The sequence below is a fragment of the Talpa europaea genome (assembly GCF_964194135.1).
Source record: "Talpa europaea genome assembly, chromosome: 5".
Lineage (NCBI taxonomy): Eukaryota > Metazoa > Chordata > Mammalia > Eulipotyphla > Talpidae > Talpa > Talpa europaea.
In genome coordinates, this window is record NC_140071.1 from 141,574,361 (window position 1) to 141,590,616 (window position 16,256).

General features: G+C 64.1%; 2 protein-coding genes across 3 annotated transcripts in view; one reads left to right on the forward strand and one right to left on the reverse strand.

Moving 5' to 3' along the window:
- The window catches only part of EVC (EvC ciliary complex subunit 1), a gene marked incomplete at both ends in the record, with an annotated part of 32,096 nt that extends 30,862 nt beyond the window's left edge, over window positions 1-1,234 (forward strand). The window contains 3 exons of the mRNA XM_084233029.1: window positions 29-122; window positions 694-883; window positions 1,150-1,234. Coding sequence (XP_084089155.1) covers window positions 29-122; window positions 694-883; window positions 1,150-1,234 — 369 coding nt within the window. The remainder of the gene's footprint in view (window positions 1-28; window positions 123-693; window positions 884-1,149) is intronic.
- A 3,765-nt stretch (window positions 1,235-4,999) lies between these two features.
- Window positions 5,000-16,256, reverse strand: part of CRMP1 (collapsin response mediator protein 1) — a gene marked incomplete at both ends in the record, with an annotated part of 40,520 nt that continues 29,263 nt past the window's right edge. For both annotated transcript variants that reach the window (XM_084233849.1, XM_084233850.1), the window contains 10 exons: window positions 5,000-5,091; window positions 6,313-6,478; window positions 7,559-7,738; window positions 10,645-10,815; window positions 11,343-11,484; window positions 12,552-12,708; window positions 13,447-13,567; window positions 14,221-14,289; window positions 15,835-15,915; window positions 16,139-16,200. In XM_084233849.1, the coding sequence (XP_084089975.1) occupies window positions 5,000-5,091; window positions 6,313-6,478; window positions 7,559-7,738; window positions 10,645-10,815; window positions 11,343-11,484; window positions 12,552-12,708; window positions 13,447-13,567; window positions 14,221-14,289; window positions 15,835-15,915; window positions 16,139-16,200 (1,241 nt within the window). The remainder of the gene's footprint in view (window positions 5,092-6,312; window positions 6,479-7,558; window positions 7,739-10,644; window positions 10,816-11,342; window positions 11,485-12,551; window positions 12,709-13,446; window positions 13,568-14,220; window positions 14,290-15,834; window positions 15,916-16,138; window positions 16,201-16,256) is intronic.

A 16,256-nucleotide genomic window follows, 5' to 3' on the forward strand; every position in this document is an offset into this window, starting at 1 on the left:
GCCGGCCGACCCATCTCTCCGCATTCAGGAGGCTGAGCAGACCTTCATCTCGGAGCTGGCCGCCTTGGCCCGGGTGCCCCTTGCAGAAAATAAGCCGCTTTCCAGCAAGCGAGGCCCATCAGGTAAGAGGCGGGCGTCCCTGGCTGCGACGGGGGCTCGTGGCCTCCATCTGAATGTGGAAGCTGCGTGGCCTCAGGCTCCGTGCCTCCCCGCGCTGGGCTTTCGCAAGGAGCAGGCTCAGGCTCTCCAGGAGCCCGTAGTTCCCACCCCTGGGTCCCTGCTCATCTGCCAGCTGTGTCCTCTTCGCTGACCTTTTCCCCACCTGTAAGCTGGGCCTTTATGCAAATTACACGTCAGGTGGGCCTGCCCGCCCCCTCGTGGCCTCGCGGGGCAGTGGCCGCTGCGGGCGGGCGGGCTGGGACGGGTGGAGCACGCGGTCCTCCGAGGACGCGGCAGTGCCCGGGCCGTGTTCCCAGTCCCAGAGGCAGCCGGTGGAAACGCGGGGAGCCTGATGGACCCAGTTCAAATCCCAGCTCTGCTGCTTACGGCTGCGCGGGCAGGGCAGGCGCCTCCCTCCCGGGCCTCAGTCTCGTTCCTAGTTAAATGGGTAGGACAGTGGGGGAACCAGACACACGCGGGCCCAGAGGTACCCCAGAAACGTCCCCGCGTTGTGTGAACCTGTGTCTTCTGCAGAGAAGTCCCTAAGGCCCAAAAGAAAGAAAGCCCCGCCCCGGGAGAGAGGTGACCCCAGGGGGCCGGACAACGAAGACCCCGCCTCGGGGCCCCACCCCTCGGGATCGCTCAGGTACGGCAGCGCCCCTGCTCGTGGCCTGAGGGCGCATGTCCTCGTGTGGCGGAGACCCAGCGGGAAAGTCGACCCCTTGTGAGGGGGAACCCGAGGGCCTGAGAGCTGATGGGAAACCCCCGTCTCCAGCTTGGCTGCCGTTAGTGCCCCGGGGGCTCCCGTCCCGCCATTGCCCAGCCCGAGTAGCCTCCTGCCCTGACTGGCTGCTGGCCACATGCTTTGGGGTTTGCTGTGGGTCTCCCCGGGTCATCTGAGCAGGCGCTCACTCCCAGTGGCCCATCGCGAGCCCCCGCATTGGGCACATGGACCCAGTTCTGAGCCGCTGCCTTCTCCCTCGCTTTCAGCAGCAAAAGGCCCGGCCAGCCGGACAGCGAGGCCAGCGGCAGCGAGAAGCCCAAGAAGATGCTGAAGAAAAGAAGCAACTTGTAGGTTAGGGCCGGTCGGCACCGGGCCTGCCCTCCCCGCTGCACCAGCAGGACCTGCCGCCTCCGGGGGTGCTGGACTCGGGCCTCCGCCCGCCTCACAGGCTCGTGGGGGTGGAGAGAGGTTGGAAAGTTCCAGAGGGAAGCCTAGATGACCAGGTTGGCTACTGCCTGAGGCCGAGTACCCAGGGCTGGGTCTCTTGAATTCAAGACGTGGCTTCACACCTCCTGCAGCTCTTCCTCCCGGCCCCTTGTGCCCCTGCCCCGAGTCCTGACGCCCCCCAACCTGCTTCCTGAGTGGCAGTTGCTTTGCTTCGGGGCTCGGCAGCCTCTGAACCCTGCTGGGCTCCTGGCCTGGCGGGGGTTTCTGGGCCGAGGCCTCGGCTCTGCCACTCCCCCAGCCCCTCCTCGGCCTGCCCCGCGCCCCCCAGCCATGTCCTCACAGGCCCGGCCCGTCTTGGCCTTTCCCGTCCCTGGACTCAGCCAGCAGCGACCTGGCCCAGGGCGGGCCTCACCATCCTGGGGTCTGAGGGCCGCCTACGTGCAGGCGTCTTAGGTGTGGGTCCCAGCACCCGACAAAGCGAGGCAGGGGCACGCGCACTCCTGGTGCAGAAACCAGCTGTGTCTGCGCCACTCAGCGCCCGAGCGCCGGCCCGTGGGGCAGCGGCAGCCGCATGGCAAGGAAACAGGAGCGAGCCCTGCTGGGAAAATGGCGCCCGTGACTGCTGGGCACGATCGCCGCCCCCCGCCGCGGCAAGCGCGGGGTCCACGGGAGAGGGAGCTGAGGTGACGCCCGCGCTGCGGGGCTGCAGCGGGAGGCCGGGAGGTGGCCCTGCTCGCTCCGGCCTTCTCGGGAGTGGCCCCTCGGCCAGGCAGGCCCCCAGCGGGGAAGACCCCAGGGCCACGCTTCCCCCAGCGCATGGCCAGGGTGTCCAGAAGCTTCAGACCCTCTTACTACTCGGCGAGAAAATCGCTCCTGCCACGGGAGTCGGGATTCCCAGCCTCGGCCCTGTGGACACTGCGTGGGATTCTTTGGCAGCTGCCCTCTGCTGCCAGCCCTGACCCCCGGCGTGTCGCCAGCCGCCCCCGAGGCACAGTGTGCAGGCCGGGCGCGCCCTGGGGTGACCGTGGCCACGCGGGCCCAGGAGACGGACCCAGGGCTGCAGGAGCCTGTCTGGGGGGCTTGGTCCGCTGGTAGCTCAGGCTGTTTCTTAAAACCCAAGTGAGGCTGCCTGTCGGGAAGCAGTGGCTCCTGCACGGAGGAAACCCCAGCAGCGGCCTCTCAGCACCCCTCCTGCCCGTCCAGGCCCCAGGGTCCAGCGGGAGCTCAGGGCGCCCCCTGGTGGTACAATAAAGTATTTCAGTCTCTGTAAAGCGCTTTCCTGTGTCCAGGCCTTCCTGGTTACTGCGCCATTTGACTTGCATAGAAAACACCTGTTTGGTCACGTGTCGAGAGGAGATAAAGGCAGGCACCTGTGAGAGGAATGTTGCAGCCCAGCTCGAGTGTTAAGATGCCCCCCCCCACGAGGTCCTGGGGCCTAAGGTCAGAGGGCAGCCTCAGCAGGTGGTGCCAGAGGGGCAGCGGCCCTGACCCGGGTCCAGGCAAGGGCCTGGCCGGTGGCCCCAGAGGAGGGATGTTAGGACTCCAGCCTCCATCCCTGATGGCTGCGGGTGAAGGAGAGGAAAGCCTTGCCAGAGAGCAGGTAGTAGCTTCCCACTCCTCTGGGAGTCTCTGTGGTGCCCTTTAATAGACCGAGTGACCAGGCCCACCACCAGAAGCCCTTTGCCCGCCCTTCTTTTTTTTTTTTAAGATTAATTTATTTATTTATACAAGCACTGGGTACAGTCAGAAGCACGGGAGGGTGAGGGAATTCACCAGAGCCAGAGCGGGGAGCAGAGCAGGCAAAGGACCGAAGTACACTGCTGAGGGGAGCAGCGGGCGGCAGGAGAGGTCTGCGCGCCATGTGGGACCCTCGCCAGTGGCCGGGGATCGAACTGGCGCTGCAGAGGCTGCGGGCAGCTTCGCAACCCAGCACTCAACCGCTGCACCACCAGGGAGGCCCCCGCCCTTCTTTTTTTTAAAGATTTATTTATTTCTGCATACAAGAACTGCGGTGTAGGCCGGAGGTGCAGGGGTAGGAGGAGTCACCAGAGACAGAGTGGGGAGCAGAACAGGTGGATCTACTGAAGTACACTGCTGAGGGGAGCAGCATTGGGGAGACAGGAGAGGTCTGCACCCTGTGGGTTGCACTGGGGATCGAACTTGTGCTGCAGAGGCTGGCAGTAGCTTGACAGCGCTGTCTTTAACCTCTGCGCCATGAGGGAGGCCCACTTGCCCTCCATTCTTGACCTTTCTCAGCATCAGCCATGTTTTGGGAAAGTCCATAAAGCCCTGAGGTCTCACTTCTTTGGACCTCAAGAGAGATGGGGCGGGGGGTGTCACGAAAGCCACAAGGAGATGGTGGACCCTGCAGGGCCGCCCTGCCTGGCAGGTCACAGCAAGGAACCTGGCGCTCTGGGCCCAACTGGGTGGGCTCCTGGTCCTGCCTCTCTCTGCGTGGCCTTCGAGTTAGAGCCCCTCTAGGGCTCATGAAGCGGGAACCAGCCCGTTCCTCCCTCTTGGGCCCGGGCACCTGCGCCATCATCATCACCATAATCCCCACCTGGCGGCGCCAGCCTCTTTCCCTCCCTGGCCTCAGGGCCCGAGGCCTAACACGCCCTCCCCCCACCTCTAGCTCCCCACGGTCTATAAAGCAGGCGTCCTTCAGAAACAAGCACCCCGCCGGTTATTAAGGTCACTATCTACCATCTGCAGGCAACCGGGGGCCACTGCTTAATTGAAAACACTCCAGCCAGCCAGTGAGTTGTTTCTTTTATTTTTTCACAAGCTTTGAGTTCAGAAATAAGAGCCACGATAAGTCAGTTGTTAAGTAAAAATGGGGGTGATTACAAAGGAAAACTTTGTACAAAACTTTAAAAATCTGACTGCCCCGTCAACCGCCTCGGAGGGACCAGGAGTCGGCAACTGGGGGAGCCCCCGCCCCCACCACAGCCCAAATGGGGATCGGAGGCCCCGCTCCGCGCACGACGCTGGCTTGGCCTGAAGTCCAGGGCTGCTGGGAGGACACACACAGACCGAAGACATCATGGCGAGGTGCGGGAGCCACGGAGCCCGGGGTTCCCGACGCGGGCACGGGGTGCTGCTCGGCGAGCGGGCGGCTCCTGCCTCCCTGGGCATTCCCAGGCCTCGGGGAGGACGAGGGGCAGGTGTTTCCAGTGTAGACTCGGGTGGGGCAAGAGGAAACATCCCTGGGTGGAGCTTTCTGGAACCGCCCAAGGGCTGGAGGTCTCCATCGTGTCTCCATCAGTCCTCGGAGGAGTCTCGTCGGACGCACTCAGACTTGCATACATAATTTATAACATGCATCAACTACCCTAAACAGCTACGAGGGGGCAAGGGAACCACTCGGAGAATCGCGGAGCCAGTGAGGCAGAGTGGGGGACGGTACAAGACGCTGCTAGAACCTGTGCTCACTAAGGAGGGGACGCGACACCGTGCTCGGAGATGGCTTCGCATGAACACACAACTGCGGGGCGAGGAATTTCCAAGCAAACACACCACACTAGAACCACTTCTTCCTACACAGAGAAAGGAAAGAACATCATTCGATTTTCCCCTCCGTCAGTACCAAAGAAAACTGCGGGCTCAAAACACCACGGGGAAGGAATGGACGGCATCCCCCAGTCGGGCATCCAGCTCGGCCCGGCGCCTTCACCCCAGGCTGGTGATGTTGGAGCGGCCACCCGGGGGCGCCACGATGCGGTGGCCGGTGCGCCGGGGGTTGTTGTCATCTATTTGAGCACCTGGAAGAGACAGAGGTGGTCACTTGTGCACAGGCCTGTGGACGCCAGTTCCACCCTCTGGCCCTGAGGCCGGGCGCTCCCCCGCGCCCCCGCCACGTCTACAGTCGCCTTGCACAGGCCTTCCCAGACCATCCGGATGCCTGGCTCACGCCGGAGAGCCCTGTGCACAAAGGCTGCTCAGACCTGGCGTGCCTGGAGCTCTTCCACAGAGCTCGTGGGGCGAAATGGACTGCACTGGGGACCCCACTTGTGTCCCCCATTGCGTAACTGCTGAGACAGGTGCCCCTGAATGGGCAATCCGGTCTATCAAGCCCAAATGTACCAGGCGCAAATGCATTCTTGTCTTCTCGCTTCCTCTGCCCCGGCCTCTTCTGCTAAGCACGGCCCGCCTTCTGCCAGCGCCCTTCAGTCCCGCTGCACAGGGCCAGCGCCCGCGGCGCTGCATGTTAAATGCCTATTGAAACGCTCTGGCTTTTGCCACCTGGTTCACGAAGCCTAAACTATTTAGTACCAGGCCCTTTCCGACCCCGGAAAGGCGGAGGCCTGCACCCAGCAAGCAATCCCGCAGCTCTCCTAGCAGTTAGCACGGCCCGGAGCGGGTCAACCTCGCCAGCGTGCGCGTGGCCACCCCCGTGCGGCCGCCTAGTGGAAGTGCAGACAGGCGTGGGGTTGGTGGGGAGTGAGGGGCCGGGTTGGCTGCTGTGGGGGCCCACACCTTTGTTGAGCACCGCGGCTGTGTTGTGTTGTGGCACTGAACTTCCTCCTTACAGGAATAGGAATAACACCAGCCTGCGCGCACGGCCGCTGAGCACAAGGGAGGGACGCGTGCGCTACTAGGTGCCTGCAGCACGGCACCGGCCCGGCGGGAGGGCCAGGCAGGAGGGCCAGGCAGGAGGGCCAGGCAGGAGGGCCTGGCAGGAGGGCCCGGCAGGAGGGCCCGGCAGGAGGGCCAGGCCTCGGCCCCGCCACATGCATGCCTCCCGCCCCGCTGGCCAGGGGTGAACGTGCCCCACCCAGGCTGGCCCTCGGCCGGGTACAGGCATCTCCACACAGCGCCGCAGCGTGGAGCAGCCCTTCTGCCCGAGCCCCCCACCAGGAGGCCGGCCCCTGGAGGGAGGGTCTCCCGAGGGGCCTCTCGGCTTCCTCATCGGGTGCCTGAGGCTTGGGGCTGCTTCAGAGGGCGACCGCTGGGGCAAGAGCAGGGGGGCCCACTGCGCTCACCCGACAAGCTGAAGTTGGACTGGTGGAGGTTTCTGATGGGTGGAGGCTGGTGTTTGGAAGGTGAGGATTTGGCTGAAGGAGCAGGAGTTGCATATTTGGGTGTGGCTGGCACCTCGTACACCGGGCCGTCGTACATGCCCCTCGGCACGCCTTGCAGTCCGTGGACCTAAACAGAGGCGGTGGTGACCGGCCGGCAAGACCCCACACTGGCCCCCAGGGGGGTGGACGTCTCTGTGGGACTCACATACACACGTACACACACACGCGCACACACACACACGCACAGGGTTCCAGGCGGCTGGATCCCAAAGCCACCCCAGGCACGAAATGCCTCCCCTGCCAAGCCCCTCACCCCTCCCAAGCCCTAGCGAGTCTGGGACGTAACAGGGCTGAGCTCGGGTCTCGCAGAAGCTGATGGGAGACAAGGGTTTGGGGGCGGGTAGCTGGTCTGGATGATTCCAGAGAGAGGAGGGGAGGGGAGTGAGTGGGCCACCTCTGAAGCCAGCAGCTGGAGGAGATTGGGGCGTAGATGGGGTGAGCAGGGGAGGGTGGGGCCAAGGTGGTGCTCAGTCCCTCGGGGTGGGGGGCGCCCCAGGAGAGAAGCCAGGAGGGAGAGACGCTGAATGTCACAGGAGTGGGCGGTAGGGGCTGTGTGCCTACTGGAACCCCTGCTGCTCTGCAGGTGAGCTCAGAGGTGAAGGGGGGGCATCTGCCCCAGGACAGGTGCGGGGGGCCCACGTGCAGAGAGAAGCTTCAGGGACTAAGACTCTTCAAGGAAAGAGGGAACCATGATGCAATGGAAGGGGGAGGGAGGAGGGAGGGCAGAAGAAGGGAGCCTGTCTGCACCCCACTGTGCTCTGGGTGCCAGGGGGATCACTCTGACCCAGAGCACAAGACAGGTTCTGAGCCGCCCCTGCACTGCGACGGTGTGAAGCCCTAACTGCACAAGCACCGGGGTTCTGTCTGCAGGAAAGAGTCATGACCCCTCAAATACGGGCTGGGGGTGATACAAGACATGCACCTGGGAGTGGCAAAGTCACCGTGACCCCAGCACCTGCCCACCCAACACGTGCACACCCTCTTACAATTGGCCAAGCCCTGGGACCCCATGGTGTAGCCCGGTTCTCACTCCCACCCCAAGACAGAGGCAGGGCAGTGTCACAGCTCATCTGACACATAAAGAGAGCGGCTGGCGTGGCTGGGACACTGCCCGGGACACTGCCCACGACAGCCGGCGCCCACACACCTTGTTCCGGATCCTGACGCGCTGGTAGAGGTGTTCGGGGAAGGGCTTCCTGGGGATGAAGCGGCCCATGCCCTTGTTGACGTTGATGTTGCCATCCTCAAAGACGATCTTGCCCTGGCTGATGACCACCAGCGGGGAGCCGTGGCACTCCATGCCTTCAAAGATGTTGTACTCCACAGCCTGCAGGGCAAGAGCAGGGCTGAGCCTGAGTCCACAGGCCCGGCTATTCCCACCAGGGGTCCTGCTTCCCCTCCTATCAGAGCACTTCCTTTGCCTTTGCGCTCTGAAATCACCTTCTTCGGGGCTGCATAATATTCCACGATAGGCTCTATCATTTGCATAACCAACCCTTCTCACTGTAGGGCCTTCTTTCAGGACAGGAGGTTTTACATAATCAGACTACTATTGCTGGGGGCATTGTGAGTGGGGACCCCTGGTACTATGCAATACGGTGCAAACTCTAGTGGCCATTTTTGTGTCTGTAGATTTTTTTTAAAACATATTTCCTTATTTTTCTTAAGGATTTATTTATTTATACAAGAACTAGGGTACAGGTCAGAGGTGTGGGAGGGTGAGAGAATTCACCAGAGACAGAGTGGGGAGAACAGGCAGATGGACAGAAGACACTGCTGAGGGGAGCAGCAGATGAGGCGGGAGAGGTCTGCTGCGCCATGTGGGCCTCTCCCCAGCCAGCCAGGGATGGAACTCGTGCTGCAGAGGCTGCAGACAGCTTCACAGCACAGCGCTCCACCCGCTGCGCCACCAGAGAGGACTGTGTAGATTTTTTAAATTACTGGGTCAAAGGAGATAAGATTTCACATCTAGGAAATCCCCTCCTGCACTAAGGTCCTCTTTCTTTCTTTCTTTCTTTCTTTTTTTTGAGTTGTTTTACTAATTTGAAAGACAAAATATTTCCTTAAAAATACACATTCCTGGGCCTCCCCTGTGGCGCAGCGGTTGAGCGCTGGGTTGCGAGGCTGCCCGCAGCCTCTGCAGCGCCGGTTCCATCCCCGGCTGCTCCCCGGCCACCAGAGGAGGGTCCCACATGGCGCGCAGACCTCTCCTGCCGCCCGCTGCTCCCCTCAGCAGTGTCCTTCGGTCCTTCTGCCTGCTCTGCTCCCCGCTCTGGCTCTGGTGAATTCTCTCACCCTCCCGCGCTTCTGACTGTACCCAGTGCTTGTATAAATAAACAAACAAATAAATAAATAAATCTTTAAAAAAAAAAATACACATTCCTCTCATTATTCCTAAAGTGAACACAGCTGCCACTAGCCACCTGCTTGTTTTATTTAGAAAGTAGGTTGCATCTATAGTAACAAAGTAAGAAATTCCAAAGGACAAAAATCTTACATTAAAAGGAAGCCAATCTCTAACTGCAGGCACTAAACAAGGAAGCACCACGCGACCCAGCCGCCTGCTCGGGCACCCCGGGAAACACAGAGCATGGACTGGACAAATGACTCGCCGTGTCCACTGCGGCCTCAGGGCCCAGCCCAGGCAGCGGAGCCCCGGGCGCCAGCGGCCACGACCAGCTGCCAGGGGAGGAGAAGGCCCCGCGGGGGAGCTCGGGGCCGCGGGCCGTGGAGACAGCCGCAAGCACCGGCACCTGGGAGCGAGAGCCAGTGGGCCCGCCGGCCAGCTGGGGCCCTGGGGCGAGAGGGTGGAGGGAGAAAGGTCAGGGGATGAGGGACGGCGGCGGGGTGGGAAATAAATAGAAACAGAAGAATAAAAAGAGCAAAAATGGGTCAGGGAGGCGGGACTCCCTCCTCCCTTGCCGGAGCCAGTGCCCGGAGGGTCCTCTGATCAGGTCCAGCGCTCCCCCAGACTCCCCAGCGCGCCCCTGGCCCGAGGCGCTCAGGTCCGGGGCGTTCTTTAAAGCGCTGCAGCGCGCTGCGCCCCAGGGAAGCCCTGGCCTGTTGTCCCGCAGGGTCGGCGCCTGCCGGGGCTGACAGCCCACCGTGTCCAGCCCCGCGACAGCCTCGCCCTGTACCCCGTTGGCGTCACCCCCTGGGCATGGCGTCAGCAGCCCCACCCGCCACGAGGGGGCGCCTGCCCAGCCCAATCGACCCCAAGGCTGGCCTGCGCCCAGCAGGGGAGTCCCGAGCCTGGTCTGCGCCCAGCGGGGGGAACCCCAAGTCTTGCCTGTGTCCAGGGACCCGAGCCTGGCCTGCACCCAGAGGGGCAGCCCCGAGCCTGGCCTGCACCCAGTAGGGAAGCCCGGAGCCTGGCCTGCGCCCAGCGGGGGACCCCGAGCCTGGCCTGCGCCCAGCGGGGGACCCCGAGCCTGGCCTGCGCCCAGCGGCCACTGCGGGTCACTGGTGGGAGAGGGCTTGCGCGGTGTCCACGCTTGTCCAAGCGCGAGGCCAGGCCTCCCGTGAGCGCCGCGTCTGCACACGGCTCAAGCCGGCTCCCTGCGTTCTGTATCTAAACGATGCCCTGAGCACCCGGGCTGGGCTCTGTTTATTTCCCCCCCACCGCCGTCTTGCCGGCGGGCTGAGAAGAGGCTCCCCACACTGGGGGTGCTGGGTGCTCACTGCCCCCCAGGCTGCCCAGTGGGGGTGTGGGCTTCGAGCCTCCCGAGGGGGACGGGTCTGGAACCAAGGTCTCTGCCCGCCGGGCGCAGGGGCGAGCCGGCCTGGGGAGGAAGCAGGTCTCCCCGCTCCGGCCCCCAGCAGGTTCGTGAGAGTAGGAGGGGGGACCCTGCCGCCAGCTGGGCAGGCCCGGCCTCAGCAGAGGGCGCCCCAGCTGCAGGCCCCACCTCCCCTGCCCGGCCATGGGACCCTCCCAGCTTTAGGATTCACCTGGAGAAAGAACGTGGCCCTAAACTGTCCCCAGTCTGGGCTGGGGGCGGCGGCCTGGAGTCATGAGAGGAGCTAGAGCAGCCCCAGGTGGCTGAGAAGGGGGGTGGGGGGGCACTGAAGGGCACAGCAGCTGCTCAGACCTCAGTCCTCGGCTGCAGGAGAAATCTGAGTGAGCCGGCGCGACCTCAGCTCGGGGGGCAGCGGGTGTGATGACCTGTTCTGAGGCTTTGAAATGACCCCAAAGCAAGACGCCCCCCCCCCAGGAGGGCAGCGCCCCGGACTTACCGACTTGTGGCTCTTGGCGGAGATGGTCTTCGCCTTGTCGGGGTCCCAGATGACCACGTCGGCGTCCGAGCCCACGGCCACCCGCCCCTTTCTGGGGTACAGGTTAAAGATCTTGGCCGCGTTGGTGCTGGTGACGGCCACAAACTGGTTCTCGTCCATCTTGCCAGTGGCCTGCAGGAAGAGCCGGCGGTGAGGGGGCATCCTGGGGGGGGGGGCTGAGCCGCAGTCCTTCCTGGGGCGGCGCTGTGTCTCCAGCTGAAGCGGGGACCCCAGCACAGGGGCTGGGCTCAGCAGCGACATCTAGCGCCCAGAGGGGTGGGATGGACACAGCCTGGGGACACCTGGCCCAGAGGGACAGGTAAAAGCCTGCGGTTTCAGTTCGGCCCCAGAGTTCGGGGGCGCCCCAGGCAAGAAGGATCCTCTGTGCCCCGACCCCAGCTGCATGCACCGTGCACATGTGTGTGGTGGACACACAAGCACACGCCCATACATGGGTTGTCTTTACATGAACTAAATGCGGTTCAGCACAGGCGACCGTCACGTCCACGGAGCAGGGGGCCCGGGACATGAGCTGCATCCTCCGGGGCAATGGGTGTCCCCGCCAAGAAAGGCTGGAGACTTAAGAACCAGCAGTGCTGGCTTCCATGGCCCAGGTGGCTGCTTCTAGAATGTTCCACAGGGGACGGGTGCGGCCTTACCACCGCCTTGTCCCACACGACGGTCATGCGCTCCTCGATCCCGTTGACTCCCTCTGGGATCAGAGTGAAGTTATCCTTGCCCACGGCCTTCTGGGCAGTGCTGTAAGGACAGTGGCCGCTGCCCGTGACCTGCAGGTCTCCACTGGCAAGGATGAAAACAAAGCAGGTTCAGTCCCGAGTTCGTTGAAAGGCAAACCCCCAATTCAGAGCCCGGAAACCCTAGAGATTGTGGGGCACACATGGGCGTTAGTGAGTGAAGCTGGAAGGCCCTTTGGCCCTTGGTGTCCTGTTGTAGTTGGAAGGAGCCGCGGGCATCGGGAGAAAGTGCTGTGTCGGCGAGGGTGCGGGGTTGGCTGGAAGGGTCCCAGCGGCCTCCCTGCCTGCCCTGGAAGAGAGGCCCCCTGACCGCGGAGGCACTGGGCTACCCTGCTCTGCTGGGGCCGTGGGTCTGCTCCTCCACCTCCTGGGAGGCTGCGAGCCCCGGGTGCTGCAGGACGGGGCTCTCGGTCTGTGCCCAAGGGAGCTGGGGCAGAGGTGCTGGACACTCGGGTGGTGAGGCCCTCGCTAGAGCCCCGACCACCCTGTGTGATGCAATCTGACCCCAGGCCAGCAGGCCTGCTGCCTCCAAAGCCTGGTTCGGCCGCCTGGAGAGCAGAACCCCACATCCAGGCTGTCATGGGGGCTGTGACGCTGGACACAGCACCCGCCCAGCACACAGCAGCACATGCTGGCGGCACCCACTCCCTCCACCTTCTACCTCTTCTCTTAAAAACTGAGAGTCTGGAGGCCTCCCTGGTGACACAGGGGTTGGGTCTCAGCACTGTGAAGCTATCGGCAGCACGAGTTCGATCCCCGGCCAGGGAGCTACCCACAGGGCGCAGCAGACCTCTCCTGTCTCTCCGCTGCTCCCCTCAGCAGTGGGTTTCAGTGGATCCACCTGTTCTGCTCCCCGCTCTGTCTCTGGGGAGCCCTCTCACCCCCTGCACCTCTGGCCTGCACGCCAGGTCTTGTGTGCATAAATACATAAAATAAATTTCAAAAAAAATAAAATAACCCCGAGGGCCTGGTAAAATGTATGGTGTGTGGATTGTATCTCAATGTTTAAAGAAGAAACAGCAGGTGCTCCCAGGGCACCCGCACAGGCTCCCCGGAGTCCGGCCTTGTCACCCTGTGCCCCGAAGGGCACCTGGAGGCCCGGCCCGCGCTCACCAGGCCAGCAGAGAGGTCAGGTAGTCCGGGGTGGTGGGATCCGGGCTCAGAGGTGGGGAGGTCACAAAGGCCGCTGCTTTGGCCCAGTTCTTGCTCCAGTAATGGGTGCCATCCGTGCCCAGGCTGGCGGCGATGGGCTCGCCGAACACGAGGGGGCCTGGGGGCAGACAGCAGTTAACGGCCGACGTCCCCGGGGGACTGTGGCTCACCAAGAGCACCTCAGAGGCAGAGCTGAGACCGGCCCCCCCGACCGGGAGGCTCCGCAGGCAGGGATGGAGACCTGCCGAGGGCACAGCGCCGGCCGCCACGGCCCGGGCCTCTGCCAGCACCACATGGCCGTCAGCTCACGGGCTGCTCGGCGGTGAGGCGCTGCGGCTCCCGGCCATCCGCACCCCGCACAGGGCTGCCCCAGGCCCTCTGGCGCCAGAGACTCTTCCCCTCCCAGCCCACAGCTGAGACTCTGGCCCACCTGCGGCCCCACACAAGGGCCTAGGATGAGCCCCCAGGGTGGACCCCGGAGGGGGCAGGCAGGGTCAGGGACCCGTGGCCAAGGATGCCCTCACAGCTGTGTGAGCCCCGGGAGGGAAGCGGAGCGTCTGGGCCCTCCTGAGACCCACCATCTCACTTGACCCATGTGCTGGGGAAATGAGGAGGAGGCGAGGAGACTGAGGCTGCCATGGCCTCCCCCACTCACAGCTGACCACAGCACCCCAGGAATCACACCTGTGAGGCGTGCACACCCGTGTCTACACCACCACCCGCCCTTTCCTTTCGAAGGGTGTAGGACACGCCAGACCCGGATGGCTGCCTAGGCAGAGGGCCTCTGCCCCCGACAGGCCTCCAGGGCGGCCCTGAGCCCGCCGGACACCCCCTTGGGGCCAGGCCGGCCGCCCACCTTTCTTCCTGGCCAGAGTGATGATGTCGGCCGCGCTCTTGCTCATCACCTTGGTGATGTACACGGGGCAGTTGATGCGGCCGGCGATGGTGATAGCCCGGAACACGGCCTCGGCCTCCAGCTGTGGACACGCAGACACGGGTCAGGGGAGGGAGGGGGAGACAGCAGCAGCCCAAGTTCCTGGGGCGCCCGCCACCAGCGCCCCATCTCGCCAGGGAAGTGTGGTCAGGAGGGAAATCCACTCTCCCAAAGGAGGAGAATGGCGCAGGCCCAAGCGAGAGAACAGGGGTCAGGACGTGTCTAGCTGGAGGGCTGAAGGCAGGGCTGGGGTTCCTCCTGCTGCTCAGGACCCCGCAGGGGCGGCAGTGGGTGGAATCAGGTGTCAAAGGCGCAGGCGCACACGTGTGCACACACAGGCACATGCATGCACACGCCCTCCCGCGCGGAATCCACCCACACTTGGGCGCAGGGTCACTGCTCAGCGTGGGGGCAGCTGCTCTGTGGTGCCGGGTCAGGGGCCTGCGGCTCCAGGCTCAGCACCAAGCACACCAAGCCCCGGAGGGGTCCTATCGGCCTGGACACCCCACCGTCCACGGGCCTTGGGCCATGCCCCGGCCCCAGGGAAACTGAGCCTGTCCAGGGCTTCTCTGGCTGCAGCCCCGGACTCCCAGCTGGAGGGTCAATCGGGCTGTGCCGGGACGGAGCCGGGGGCCGCAGCTGAGCTGTCCTGTCACGGTGACTGCCCAGGGGTGTCGCACCAGGAAGGGTCCTTACCTCCTCGGGCCTGCTCAGCGCGTGGCCCTCGGGGCCCGTGATGCCCATCTCCAGGATCCGCTTCTGTTCCTGTGAGGCAGGGGCAGCTGCGTCAGCGCTTGAGCCGTCGGGGCAAGGTGGAGCCTTCACCAGGGGCCGCGCAGGGCGGGCGGCCGAGGTCGGGAGGCGGACGGTTCCCCTGAGTCCTCACAGTGGGCCAGGAAAGGGCCGGTCCCCTCATCCCTCTGTCACCCCCACCCCTGGCAGCGCTGCGTCCACACTCACACCCGCTCTCTACTCCCTCGGGGACAGGGAGAGGGAGCCTGGGGACAGGAAATGGGTCTCCAGGACCCCCCACCCCCCGCTCCTCCCCAAGCCCAGGCTGCAGGGCCAGAGGGACGAAGAAGGGGACGCCTGGTGTGAACGGCTGAGGGACTCAAGAGCCCCGGGCCCGGCGTCCAGCTCGGGTCATCACCCCGGGGCTCCGGGCAGGCGGCCACGCTCTCCGGCCTCGTCTTGTCATCTACACGACGGGACAGCAGAGTCTGCCTCCCGCGTCCCCACCCCAGGTGGGGGGGAGCTGCCCCGGGCCGGCCCCCCCAGGCAGCTGGAGCCTCCCGACCGTCTCCTCTCCCAGCCGCTGCTTCTCCGGAAACCCTCTCGGCCTCGCCCCAGCCCTGAAATGGCTCCCCGAGCTCGTGGCCCAGGCTCGCAGGCGCCCGCCCCTTCCTGCCCTGGCAACACTTTCATTTCTCAAAAAAAATGTTTTTTAATTTGTGCTTCGCCCAGATGACAGCTGGGCTGCCGCTAACTTTAACTCGCGTGGAGCCTTTACCACCACCCGGGACGCGTCTCTGCGCGGAGCCCCGGGCCCGTCAACCATGAGGAGAAACCCCGGTCTCAGCTGCGCGGCGCCGGCCATTCAGCGCGAGCTCGTGGCAGGAGCCTGAGCTGGACGTCACCCCAAGGTCAAACAGCTGCGGTGGGATTCAGCTCTCCAGGCCGTCCACATGGAGGTGCCGCGCGGCTGGCCCAGGCCTGAGCTGCTCTTCCTGCCCGGAGGAAGCAGGGACGGGCGGAGGGAGGGGGGAGGGCGGAGGCGACATCGTGGGAGGAGGCGCGTTCCCACAAGCCCGGGGTCCGGGGTGGGTTAAAGGTCGTGGGCTGCGCAAGCGGGTTATTTCCTCCCCCTCTGAAGGCCCCGTGCTGCAAAGGGGCGCAGGAGGCAAGAGAGAGCAGGACGGCGCCGGCAGCAGAATAGCCCGGGAGCTGGGGCCGGTCCCAAGGGGGAGCAGGTGTGTTGCGGCCGAGAAAGCTGTGACGCTGGCACGCGTGCTGGCACCTCCTGGTCCACACCGATGGCGATGACCACCCGCATCCAACCCAGGCCCAGACACGAATGTTCTGGGGGCTTCCCACAGTAGTCCCAGATTTGAAGCCACCCAGATGCCCACCCACTGGAGATGAAACTGTCACCCCCACTGTGCAGCGCAGAAACTGAGATCCAAGAACTGGGGTGCTGCCGGTGGGGCCCTGCGCCCCTAGCCCCGCTCCTCACGGCCGTGTGGGCTCTCCTCGGAGCCCTCACCCATCACGGCAGCTCTCAGGGGCCCCCGGCGCCCGCACACCACTCACCTGAGCTATCAAATCTCCGTTTTCCGCATGGACCAAGATCACAGCTCCCAGCCCCTTGAGGAAGGTGAAGGCCTCGTAGAGCTGAGGGGGAGACAGGGAGGGTCAAAGACCTCTGCTCCCACAGCCAGCCCCACAGCCAGCACTCCCACCCCCACCAGCAACCCCCTGGCCCTAGGTGCTGCTGCGTCCACAGGCCCTTCCGGAACAGGGTTATCCTTGGGTCCTGCCGTCCTTCCCGGGCTGCCTTGCTGGCAAGCCAGCCCCTCTGGCCCGGGCGGGCGGGCAGCGAGCGTGCGGGACCCACCTGGCTATCAGACATCTGGTAGAGGTCCTTGTAGGCCATGTAGACTTGGAAGGAATTGACGCCTGTTTCAAGACAAACAAGAGAACAGAAAATGGCATTTAAGGAAAAAGAAGCACGT